The sequence below is a fragment of the Cherax quadricarinatus genome, chromosome 89 (genome assembly GCF_038502225.1).
Source record: "Cherax quadricarinatus isolate ZL_2023a chromosome 89, ASM3850222v1, whole genome shotgun sequence".
Lineage (NCBI taxonomy): Eukaryota > Metazoa > Arthropoda > Malacostraca > Decapoda > Parastacidae > Cherax > Cherax quadricarinatus.
Genome location: NC_091380.1, coordinates 7477944 through 7490281, shown reverse-complemented (window position 1 = coordinate 7490281; position 12338 = coordinate 7477944). Strand labels below are relative to the sequence as shown.

The following is a 12338-nucleotide window of genomic DNA, read 5'->3' as shown; positions in this document are numbered from 1 at the left end:
CTGGTAGCAGAAGCAGCTGGTAGCAGCAGCAGCAGCAGGCAGCTGGCAGCAGCAGCTGGCAGCAGCAGCTGGTAGCAGCAGCTGGTAGCAGCAGCTGGCAGCAGCAGCAGGCAGCTGGCAGTAGCAGCTGGTAGCAGCAGCTGGTAGCAGCAGCAGCAGCAGCAGCAGCTGGCAGCAGCAGCAGCAGCTGGCAGCAGCAGCAGCAGCAGGCAGCTGGCAGCAGCAGCTGGTAGCAGCAGCTGGTAGCAGCAGCAGCAGCAGCAGCAGCAGCTGGCAGCAGCAGCAGGCAGCTGGCAGCAGCAGCTGGTAGCAGCAGCTGGCAGCAGCAGCTGGCAGCAGCAGCAGGCAGCTGGCAGCAGCAGCAGCAGCTGGTAACAAGAGCCACCAAGAGATGGCAGCAGCAGGTGGCAACAGATGGCAGCAGTGTTGGTGGTGTCAGAAACAAACAATGTGACAGTGTTATAAGAGAGAGAGGTGAAAGGCACCAAGATGAGCCTAATAATGGACAACAGACTCGACACTCTAGATACTCAAGCTGAAGTTAAGAAACTCCAACAGCTGGTTAAACAGCTGGAACTACAGAATGAAGAGTTGAGATGTGAGAGGCAGCAGTTGATGAAGGAAGGTGGGTCGTCCGTGGGGCCCAAGAACCAGAGCTCACCTCCAGCCACGCCTAAAATATTACACCGGGATGGTAGTCTAGACGCTATGGATACTATAGGCCTAGATGAGGCTAGCCTATCTGATGATGAGACTTGGTGAGTATATATTCTGCTTTTAATGGGGTCTTATGGGGATATTAATGGTTATTTTGTAATATTTTTGAGGTTATGGGTGCCATAGGCCTATATTAGGCTAGCCTATTTGATGATGAGACTTGATGAATAGCTCACTAATGTGACCTTATTAACTTACAAATGGTTTTAATGGGGTCTTATGGGGCCTTTAATGGGGTCTTATGGGGCCATTAATGGTTACTTTGTAATATTTTTTATGTTATGGGTGCCATAGGCCTATATTAGGCTAGCCTATTTGATGATGAGACTTGATGAGTAACTCACTAATCTGACCTTATTAACTTTCAAATTGTTTTAATGGGGTCTTATAGGACCACTAATGGTTGCTTTCTAATATTTTTGATGTTATGGGTGCAATAGGCCTATATAATATAAGCCTCTTTGATGATGAGACTTGGTAAATAACTCACTAATCTGACCTTATTAACTTTCAAATTGTTTTAATGGGGTCTTATAGGACCACTAATGGTTGCTTTCTAATATTTTTGATGCCATAGGTGCCATAGGCCTATATAAGCCTCTCTTGATATTGAGACTTGGTGAGTAACCCAGTAATGTCAGTTTATTAACTCTCAGGTTTTTAATATGTTAAATATAGTCTTACGGGACCACTAATGGTCACTTTCTAATAATCTAGCAGCCATGGGTACCATAGGCCTAGACGAGACCAACGTCCCTGATGACCAGACATGGTGACCGACCCCATAACCAGTCACATCATTTTCAGCCCATGACTGGGCTCTGAGAGTAGTTAAACTCTTGAAACTCATCAGAGGTGATAAAATAACGACGGTGTCCCGTGGCTTGGTCGCTAAAGCTCTCGCTTCACACGGCGAGGGTCTGGGTTCAATTCCCAGTGAGGGTAGAAACATTGGATGTGTTTCTTTACGCTGGTTGTCCATGTTCACTCATCAGTATAATGGGTACCTGGGTGTTAGTGGACTGGTGTGTGTCGCATCCTGGGTGTTAGTGGACTGGTGTGTGTCGCATCCTGGGTGTTAGTGGACTGGTGTGTGTCGCATCCTGGGTGTTAGTGGACTGGTGTGTGTCGCATCCTGGGTGTTAGTGGACTGGTGTGTGTCGCATCCTGGGTGTTAGTGGACTGGTGTGTGTCGCATCCTGGGTGTTAGTGGACTGGTGTGTGTCGCATCCTGGGTGTTAGTGGACTGGTGTGGGTCGCATCCTGGGTGTTAGTGGACTGGTGTGTGTCGCATCCTGGGTGTTAGTGGACTGGTGTGGGTCGCATCCTGGGTGTTAGTGGACTGGTGTGGGTCGCATCCTGGGTGTAAGTGGACTGGTGTGGGTTGCATTCTGGGTGTTAGTGGACTGGTGTGGGTCACATCCTGGGTGTTAGTGGACTGGTGTGGGTCACATCCTGGGTGTTAGTGGACTGGTGTGGGTCACATCCTGGGTGTTAGTGGACTGGTGTGGGTCACATCCTGGGTGTTAGTGGACTGGTGTGGGTCACATCCTGGGTGTTAGTGGACTGGTGTGGGTCACATCCTGGGTGTTAGTGGACTGGTGTGGGTCACATCCTGGGTGTTAGTGGACTGGTGCGGGTCACATCCTGGGTGTTAGTGGACTAGTGTGGGTCACATCCTGGGTGTTAGTGGACTGGTATGGGTCACATCCTGGGTGTTAGTGGACTAGTGTGGGTCACATCCTGGGTGTTAGTGGACTGGTGTGGGTCACATCCTGGGTGTTAGTAGACTAGTGTGGGTCACATCCTGGGTGTTAGTGGACTGGTGTGGGTCACATCCTGGGTGTTAGTGGACTGGTGTGGGTCACATCCTGGGTGTTAGTGGACTGGTGTGGGTCACATCCTGGGTGTTAGTGGACTGGTGTGGGTCACATCCTAGGTGTAAGTGGACTGGTGTGGGTCACATCCTGGGACAAAACTGACATAATTTGCGGGAAATGCTCAGCATAACAAGGGACTTTCTATATAGTAGTATGTCACTGATGTCAGCTATGGTCTGTATACCTTGTACATGTACTGGTATACCTTGTACATGTACTGGTATACCTTGTACATGTACTTGTATACCTTGTACATGTACTTGTATACCTTGTACATGTACTTGTATACCTTGTACATGTACTTGTATACCTTGTACATGTACTTGTATACCTTGTACATGTACTTGTATACCTTGTACATGTACTTGTATACCTTGTACATGTACTTGTATACCTTGTACATGTACTTGTATACCTTGTACATGTACTTGTATACCTTGTACATGTACTTGTATACCTTGTACATGTACTTGTATACCTTGTACATGTACTCGTATACCTTGTACATGTACTGGTATACCTTGTACATGTACTGGTATACCTTGTACATGTACTTGTAGAAATAAAGATATTAATATTATTAAATAACCTAAATTAACTACCTAATCAATCTAACCTAACTAGCAGTCCATCTAACTTAAACATAGATAAACAGTCTTATATCTAAATATGCTACCTCGCTATGTCTAGCTATATCTAATGTAATGAACTACTGTACGTACTTCCACGTTTACATTTGGTCGCAGTTGTAATGCATTATTTACGCAGACCTAAATTCGTTCACAAAAATATTAGTAGAGGTTGTATGTCCAAAGAATTTTAGCTAACTGGAGATCAAACTTTATTACATTTCATTTGCCTTGTGATGTGACCCTTGTGGGTTTAGTGCTTCCCTATGGGTATTATAATCCCCAGTGTTGCTTGAATTTGAAGGTCCACTGACAATGTGTACTGCAACAATCTCTACCTATCGTGCCTGCAAAGAAAATACTGTATACAAGTTCTCCTGGACTTAGGATAATTCGACTTAATGATATTTCAACTTTACGATGGTGCAAAAGCAGTTACTTTGGTTTTGAAACTCGAGATAATTACCCAGCATGAAGGCAACAAGTTTATAACTTGTATTTATTTTTCAATATTGGTAGTGAGTAATTATTTGTTTTTTTATTTATTCAGTGGCAGTAGTTATTTACTTATTTAGCATGTCATATTCATATTTGACTCATGATATTTTTGACTTACAATGGGTTTGTTGGAGCATAACCCCATTGTTAGTCAAAGAGCACCTGTTGTCGTCCATGAATCTTAGGTGGACTTCGACTAAACAAAAAGCTTTCACTTCCATGAGATACAGTATACAGCCTCTCCTCACTTAGCGACATACGCGTTTACCAATGCCTTGGACTTACGACGGGCTCTCTGACCAGTATACAGTGGTCCCTCAATAATTGTCCAGCCTGAAAGTCGTCCATTTCGGAAATAGTCCTGTTTTTTCGTCTAAATATTGGCTCGCAAATGGTCCGGTAACTCGCTAATAGTCCTTCGTCCCGGACGCGTACTCACGCTCTGAGCCGCCTGGGCCTTTCCTTCCCAGCCAGTGTGCCATTGTTTACCAGTGAGCGATGGTCCCCTCACGTGCTCCAGCGAAATATTTCATAATATTCCATTTATTTTAGTGCTTGCAAGTTATTTAAGTGCTAAATAAGCTACCATGGCTCCAAAGAAAGCTCCTAGTGCCAAGCCTTTGGTAAAGAAGGTGAGAAATACAATTGAATTTAAGAAAAACATCATTGAACAATATGATAGTGGCGTACGTGTGGGCAAACTGGCCAGGATGTATAACAAATCCCGTACAACCATATCTTCCATCATAGCCAAGAAAAAGGAAATCAAGGACGCTGTTGTTGCAAAGGGGGTAAATATGCTGACAAAAATGAGATCACCAGTACTCGAAGATGTTGAGAAGTTATTATTGGTGTGGATAAATGAGAAACAATTAGCAGGAGATAGTCTTATGACGTTGCTTATTTGTGAAAAGGCTAGGCAGTTGCATGCTGATTTGGTAAAGAAATTGCCTGCAACTAGTGGTGATGTGAGTGAATTTAAGGCCAGCAAAGGCTGGTTTGAGAGATTTAAGAAGCATACTGGCATACACAGTGTGGTAAGGCATGGTAAGGCTGCCAGTTCGGACCACAAGGCTGCTGAAAAATATGTGCATGAATTCAAGGAGTATATAAACAGTGAAGGATTGAAACCTGAACAAGTGTTCAATTGTGATGAAACAGGCCTCTTTTGGAAGAAAATGCCAAAGAGGACCTACATTACTCAGGAAGAAAAGGCGCTGCCAGGACACAAGCCTATGAAAGAGAGGCTGACGCTAATGTTCTGTGCTAATGCTAGTGGGGATTTCAAAGTGAAGCCGTTACTAGTGTACCATTCTGAAAATCCCAGAGTGTTCAAGAAAAACAATGTTATGAAGAGTAAATTGTGTGTGTTTTGGAAATCTAATAGTAAGGCATGGGTCACGAGGGAAATTTTCGTCGAGTGGTTCAGTGAAGTGTTTGGCCCTAGTGTGAAGAATTACCTCCTGGAAAAGAAATTGGATCTCAAGTGCCTCCTAGTAATGGACAATGCACCTGCTCATCCTCCAAACTTGGATGACCTAATTCTGAAGGAGTTTGGGTTCACAGTAAAGTTCTTGCCCCCGAATACCACTCCTCTCCTCCAGCCCAAGGACCAGCAAGTCATTTCAAACTTTAAAAAACTCTACACCAAAGCAATGTTTGAAAGGTGCTTTAATGTGACCTCAGACACTCGCTTGACCCTACGAGATTTTTGGAAAGAACACTTCAGTATTCTCCATTGCGTATGCCTTATAGATAAGGCTTGGGAGGGAGTGACTACCAGGACTTTGAACTCTGCTTGGAGAAACTTGTGGCCAGATTGTGTCCACAAGAGGGATTTTGAAGGGTTTGAGGCAGCCCCTGATGAGCCTATGTCAGTTGTAAACTCTATTGTCGCATTGGGGAGTTCCGTGAGGTTGGATGCGAATTTGGAGGATGTGGAAGAGTTGGTAGAGGACCACAACGAAGAGCTAACCACTGAGGAGCTGCAAGAGCTTCAGCAGGAAGAGCAACAGATCGAAGCTCAGAATCTTGCTGCAGAGGAGGAGGAAGAGAGGTGGAAGAAGTTGCCTTCTTCAGAAATTAAGGAAATTTTTTAGATGTGGGGTAGGATGGAAAGATTTAGGGAGAAACATCACCCAGAGAAGGATGTTGCAAGCCATATCGGCAACTTGTACAGTGACAGAGTCTTGGCCCATTTTAGGGAAGTTTTAAAGAGACACCAGAAACAGAGTTCTCTGGACAGTTTTTTTGCGAGACAGGACTCCAGTGACTCTCAAGGTGGTCCTAGTGGCATTAAGAAACAGAGAAAAGAAGTAACCCCAGAAAAGCAATTGGTACCCGAGGTGTTGATGGAAGGGGATTCCCCTTCCAAACTGTAAATCATCCAATCTGTCTCCTTCTCCAGTCTTCCATACACTAAGAAGAATCTCCAATAAAGGTAAGTGTTATGCTGTTAATGTTTCATTCATCATGTCTCATTGTATTGTTTATGTACTACGTGTATATTTCATGTAAAAACATTTTTTGTTTTAATACTTCTGGGTGTCAGGAACGGATTAATTGACTACATTATTTCTTATGGGGAAAATTGATTCGTAAATCGTCCATATCAATAATAGTCCCACTTCCAGGAACGGATTGTGGACGATAATTGAGGGACCACTGTACTTGCCTAAATAATGTATATTAGAGCTGATATCCTCTATTCTGTTTATTACAGTATACAGTACATTACTGTATAAATGTTTAAAAATATACCAGAAATATTATAAATGGTGCAAAGGTGACATTAAAACAATATTAAAGATGGTTGACACAAACTCGCTACCATTATAGTATGCTCCTCACCCAACGACGAATTCATTTACTGACGTGGTCTTAGGAATGAAACTCTGTCGTTAAGCAAGGAGAGGCTGTATAGTTCTACAAGTCTTGAATGACATTTGAAAGTATCCATGGAAAGCCTCCTGGTTTTATATATAATATTTTGATGCACTTGTAGTGTGTTTTAGTTAATATAATACAGTGGACCCCCGCTTAACGATCACCTCCCAATGCGACCAATTATGTAAGTGTATTTATGTAAGTGCGTTTGTACGTGTATGTTTGGGGGTCTGAAATGGACTAATCTACTTCACAATATTCCTTATGGGAATAAATTCGGTCAGTACTGGCACCTGAACATACTTCTGGAATGAAAAAATATCGTTAACCGGGGGTCCACTGTACTTGATAAATATTCATGGCATCTTGAGTATTGTACAGGAGGGCCTCACTTATGCAGCTGCTAACTATTCATGGCATCTTGAGTGTTGTACAGGAGGGCCTCACTTATACAGTAGGTTAGGTTCCAAGCTACTGTTGTAAAAAAAAAATTCTGTATAGTGAATCACAGCCTTTTTGTTTTTTCTTTCATATGCATAAAAAACTTGATAACATGTTTATACTATCATATATTAAGTGAGCAATATAGCTAGGCCTAAATAATGCACATACCTACAGTATACATAGCTGCGATAAAACACCTCAGTTACTGGGAACACTTGAAGTTCCTCAACCTGTACTACATAGAACACAGGCTGGAGACATACATGATTATGTACACTTGGAAAATCCTAGAGGGATTAGTACCAAACTTGCACACGAAAATCACTCCCTATGAAAGCAAAAGACTCGGCAGACGGTGCAACATCCCCCCAATGAAAAGCAGGGGTGTCACTAGCACGTTAAGAGACAACACAATAAGTGTCAGAGGCCCAAGACTGTTCATCTGTCTCCCAGCATACATAAGGGGGATTACCAATAGACCTCTGGCTGTCTTCAAGACCCCTGGCAGTCTTCAAGACCCCTGGCAGTCTTCAAGACCCCTGGCAGTCTTCAAGACCCCTGGCAGTCTTCAAGACCCCTGGCAGTCTTCAAGACCCCTGGCAGTCTTCAAGACCCCTGGCAGTCTTCAAGACCCCTGGCAGTCTTCAAGACCCCTGACTATCTTCAAGACCTGTGACTGCCTTCAAGACCTGTGACCGTCTTCAAGACCTGTGACTGCCTTCAAGACCCGTGACTGTCTTCAAGACCCGTGACTGTCTTCAAGACCCGTGACTGTCTTCAAGACCCCTGACTGTCTTCAAGAAGGCACTGGACAGCCACCTAAAGTCAGTACCTGACCAGCCAGGCTGTGGTTCATACGTCGGGTTGCATGCGGTCAACAGTAACAGCCTGGTTGATCAGGCCCTGATCCACCATGAGGCCGGGTCACAGACCGGGCCGTGGGGGCATTGATCCCCGTAACCTTCTCCAGGTATACACACATTACGTGCCTTAAAATATTTTCATAGCTTATTGTAAACGGTGAATAGTATATTCATTATAGAAAATCTGAATAAATGAAGAATGGGTATATTTAAAAACCGCTGTATTAGTGAAACTCAGATATGGTAAACATGAGGAAATTAAATCTTCATCAGAGTACAAAACAAATTCTGGCCACAAAATAGAGCGAAACACCAACGTCAAAGACCTGGGAGTGATCATGTCGGAGGATCTCACCTTCAAGGACCATAACATTGTATCAATCGCATCTGCTAGAAAAATGACAGGATGGATAATGAGAACCTTCAAAACTAGGGAGGCCAAGCCCATGATGACACTCTTCAGGTCACTTGTTCTATCTAGGCTGGAATATTGCTGCACACTAACAGCACCTTTCAAGGCAGGTGAAATTGCCGACCTAGAAAATGTACAGAGAACTTTCACGGCGCGCATAACGGAGATAAAACACCTCAATTATTGGGAGCGCTTGAGGTTCCTAAACCTGTATTCCTGGAACGCAGGAGGGAGAGATACATGATTATATACACCTGGAAAATCCTAGAGGGACTAGTACCGAACTTGCACACGAAAATCACCCACTACGAAAGCAAAAGACTTAGCAGACGATGCACCATCCCCCCAATGAAAAGCAGGGGTGTCACTAGCACGTTAAGAGACCATACAATAAGTGTCAGGGGCCCGAGACTGTTCAACTGCCTCCCAGCACACATAAGGGGGATTACCAACAGACCCCTGGCAGTCTTCAAGCTGGCACTGGACAAGCACCTAAAGTCAGTTCCGGATCAGCCGGGCTGTGGCTCGTATGTTGGTTTGCGTGCAGCCAGCAGCAACAGCCTGGTTGATCAGGCTCTGATCCACCAGGAGGCCTGGTCTCAGACCGGGCCGCGGGGGCGTTGACCCCCGGAACTCTCTCCAGGTAAACTCCAGGTAAACTCCAGGTAAACGCTGTAAAGTGGGGCCCTCCTATATACAGTACAGTGGACCCCCGGTTTACGATCAGCTCCCAATGCGACCAATTATGTAAGTGTATTTATGTAAGTGTGTTTGTATGTGTATGTTTGGGGGTCTGAAATGGACTAATCTAATTCACAATATTCCTTATGGGTCAGTACTGGCACCTGAACATACTTCTGGAATGAAATAATATCGTAAAACGGGGGTCCACTGTACTGTGTACTGTAATATTTTCTTTCCAGTATAGTAATTTTGCTGTTATTTCTGGTAAATTTGAGCATAGTACTTTTGATTTACCTTGGATGAATATCATGAGTTTTTCTACTCTTGGTGTCCACCCCTGGGCCAGGCTTGCCTGGTGCATCCCTGGTCAACCCGGCTGTTGCTGCTGTCACCCCAATAAGTACCTAAATTCAAGTTTGTTTCCACATGACACATTGTTTATACAGAAACGTGTGACATTTGAATGCATGCAGAAAACTCCTGGTTATGTAGACCATTTTGGGCAGGCTTAAACTTAAAACTACAGGGACAACAAACATTACATATATGTATCGAAGTGACGGTATCAAACGAGTTAGGTAAGGAAAAATTGTATATCACACTGGAGGGAGGGAGTATGGAAGAAGCAAATGTGTTCAGATATTTGGGAGTTGACTTGTCAAGGGATGGGTTTATAATGACGAGGTTGACCATAGGATTAATGAAGGAAAAAAGGTGGGTGGTGCACTGAGGTATCTGTGGAGACAAAGAACATTATCCTTGGAGTCAAAGAAGTGAATGTATGAGAGTATAGTGGTACCAACACTCTTATATGGGTGTGAAGCATAGGGTGTGAATGTTGCAGCAAGGAGGAGACTGGACGTAGTGGAGATGTCATGTCTAAGAGCCGTATGTGTAGTGTAAATATTATGCAGAGAATTCGTAGTGTGGAAATTAGGAGGTGTGGAGTTCCTAAAAGTATTATTCAGAGGGCTGAGTAAGGGTTGTTGAGGTGATTTGGTCATATAGAGAGGATGAAGCAAACTAGGATGACTTGACTCACGAAATCGTAATGACACGATTGCAAACAAACCATACCCCGGCCGGGATTGAACCCGCGGTCAGAGAGTCTCAAAACTCCAGCCCGTCGCGTTAGCCACTAGACCAGCTAGCCACAACAAGATTCATCCAACTAGGTATATTTCTACACCATAGGAAGGTTAGTACAGGCACCACTGTGACCACAAATGCAAGTTTTTACAGACGAATCTCCAGCTAGCGTGGCCGTTAGGATGACTTGGAGGGTGTATAAATCTGGAGTGGAGGGAAGGAGGGGTAAGGGTTGCTCTAGAAAAGGATGGAGGAAGGGGTTGAACGAGGTTTTGCATGCTAAGGGCTTGAATATACAGCAGGCATGTGTGAGTATGTTAGATAGGGGTGGAGACAAATGGTTTTTGGGATTTAACAAGCTGTTGGAGTGTGAGCAGGGTAATATTTTGTGAAGGGATTCAGGGAAACTGGTTAGCTGGACTTGAGTCCTGGAGGTGGAGAGTACAATGCCTATACTTTAAAGGAGAAGTTTGGGGTATTTGCTGTTTGGAGTGACATCTAAACTGTCATATCTGTTCGCCTCTGCAAAGACAGTGAAATGTGTGAATGATGGTAAGAGTTTCTTTTTTTGTGTATGTGTGGCTCACCGTACCTCAGTGGGAAATGGCCAGCGTGTTGAAAAAAAAAACATTATAATGAATGGAGGTTAAATTTTTGCTAAAAGATTAATTGTTGCTCACTAAATTTTAAAAATGTGCAGAGGACAATTAAATTTTGCTAGAAATATAATTCAAAAACCTGACAAGGCAAAAGAAACTGTTGAAATCAGGATTATGTTTCATATGTGAAGGACATTTATTAGATACAAAAATAAAATAAGTATTTTGTACATATTATCTAAACTTGAGTCCTGGAGATGGGAAGTACAGTGTCGGCACTCTGAAGGAGGAGTATTAATGTTGCAGTTTTATAACTGTAGTGTAAAGCACACCTGTGGCAAGGCAGTGATGGAGTGAATGATGGTGAAAGTGTTTCTTTTTCGGGCCACCCTGCCTTGGTGGGAATCGGCCAATGTGTTAATAATAATAATAATAATAATAATAATAATAATAATAATAATAATAATAATATTAATAATAATCTAGCCTATTTTTATTATACTTGGTAAGAGGAGTTTATAATAATAACCTTGTCTTCTACGGAGTATAAACCCTTGGTTTAACCCTTTGACTGTCACGGTCGTATATATACGTCTTACGAGGTACCGTGTTTGACGTATATATACTCATAAATTCTAGCGGCTTCAAATCAAGGAGGAGAAAGCTGGTAGGCCCACATGTGAGAGAATGGGTTTGTGTGGTCAGTGTGCACCATATAAAAAAAATCCTGGAGCATACAATGCATAATGAGAAAAAAAAACTCCGACCTTTTTTTTTTTAATTAAAATGCCGACTTTGTGGTCTATTTTCGTATAGTATTTATGGTTGTATTCTCGTTTTCTTGGTCTCATTTGATAGAATGGAAAACATATTATAGAAATAGAGGTGATTTTGATTGATTTTACTATAAAAAGAACATGGAAATGGAGCTCAAAGTAGGGGAAATGTTTGATTTTTGCCGATGTTCAAAAGTAAACAAATGATGTCATTGTCCAATAAATGTCCAACTAGCCATTCTAATATGCAGTCATGAATGGATTGACATTATTTGTATAATTATTACAGCACTGCAGCAGTCTGCATAACAGTAAATCTTCTATTTTTTGTTTGAATAAAAATTCAAAATAGAAAGCAAGAGTAATATCAGAGGGGTCTGGAGACGTGACTGATGAACAAAGAAAATGTTATTTTAGAGCCAGGAATGTCTGCATTGTTCATTCTGGACCTTATTTTGAAATTGTCATATTTTTTAATTTTCGTGAAATTGGCCAAATTGCAAATTTCTGACCACGTTATTGGGTAGCTGAAATTGGCAAATGGGCAGTTTCTTGTACTCAGTTGATAGAAAAAGTGGAGTTCTAAAGAAATAGCTATGAATTTGGTCGACTGAAACAATGGAATTAGCCGAAAATAGGGCTCAAAGTGGGCGAAATCGCCGCTTTGTAAATATCACCGAGGTCGCTAACTTTGCGAGAGCGTAATTCCGTCAGTTTTCCATCAAATTTCGTTTTTTTGGTGTCATTACAATCGGAAAAAGATTCTCTATCATTTCATAAGAAAAAATATATATATATATTTTTTTTTTTTTTGAAATTTTGCGACACCAGGAGACACCTCAGGATTGGGGGTTGCGACAG

At 42.7% G+C, this 12338-nt stretch overlaps 1 protein-coding gene across 3 annotated transcripts in view; it reads left to right on the top strand.

The window, feature by feature from the left end:
• Positions 1 to 345: 345 nt before the first annotated feature.
• The window catches only part of LOC128697215 (SLAIN motif-containing protein-like), a 145058-nt gene continuing 133065 nt past the window's right edge, over positions 346 to 12338 (top strand). For 2 of the 3 annotated variants that reach the window (XM_053788776.2, XM_053788775.2), the window contains exon 1: positions 346 to 758. In XM_053788776.2, coding sequence (XP_053644751.1) covers positions 490 to 758 — 269 coding nt within the window. In that variant the 5' untranslated portion in view covers positions 346 to 489. The remainder of the gene's footprint in view (positions 759 to 12338) is intronic. The other variant, XM_053788774.2, reaches the window with a different exon arrangement.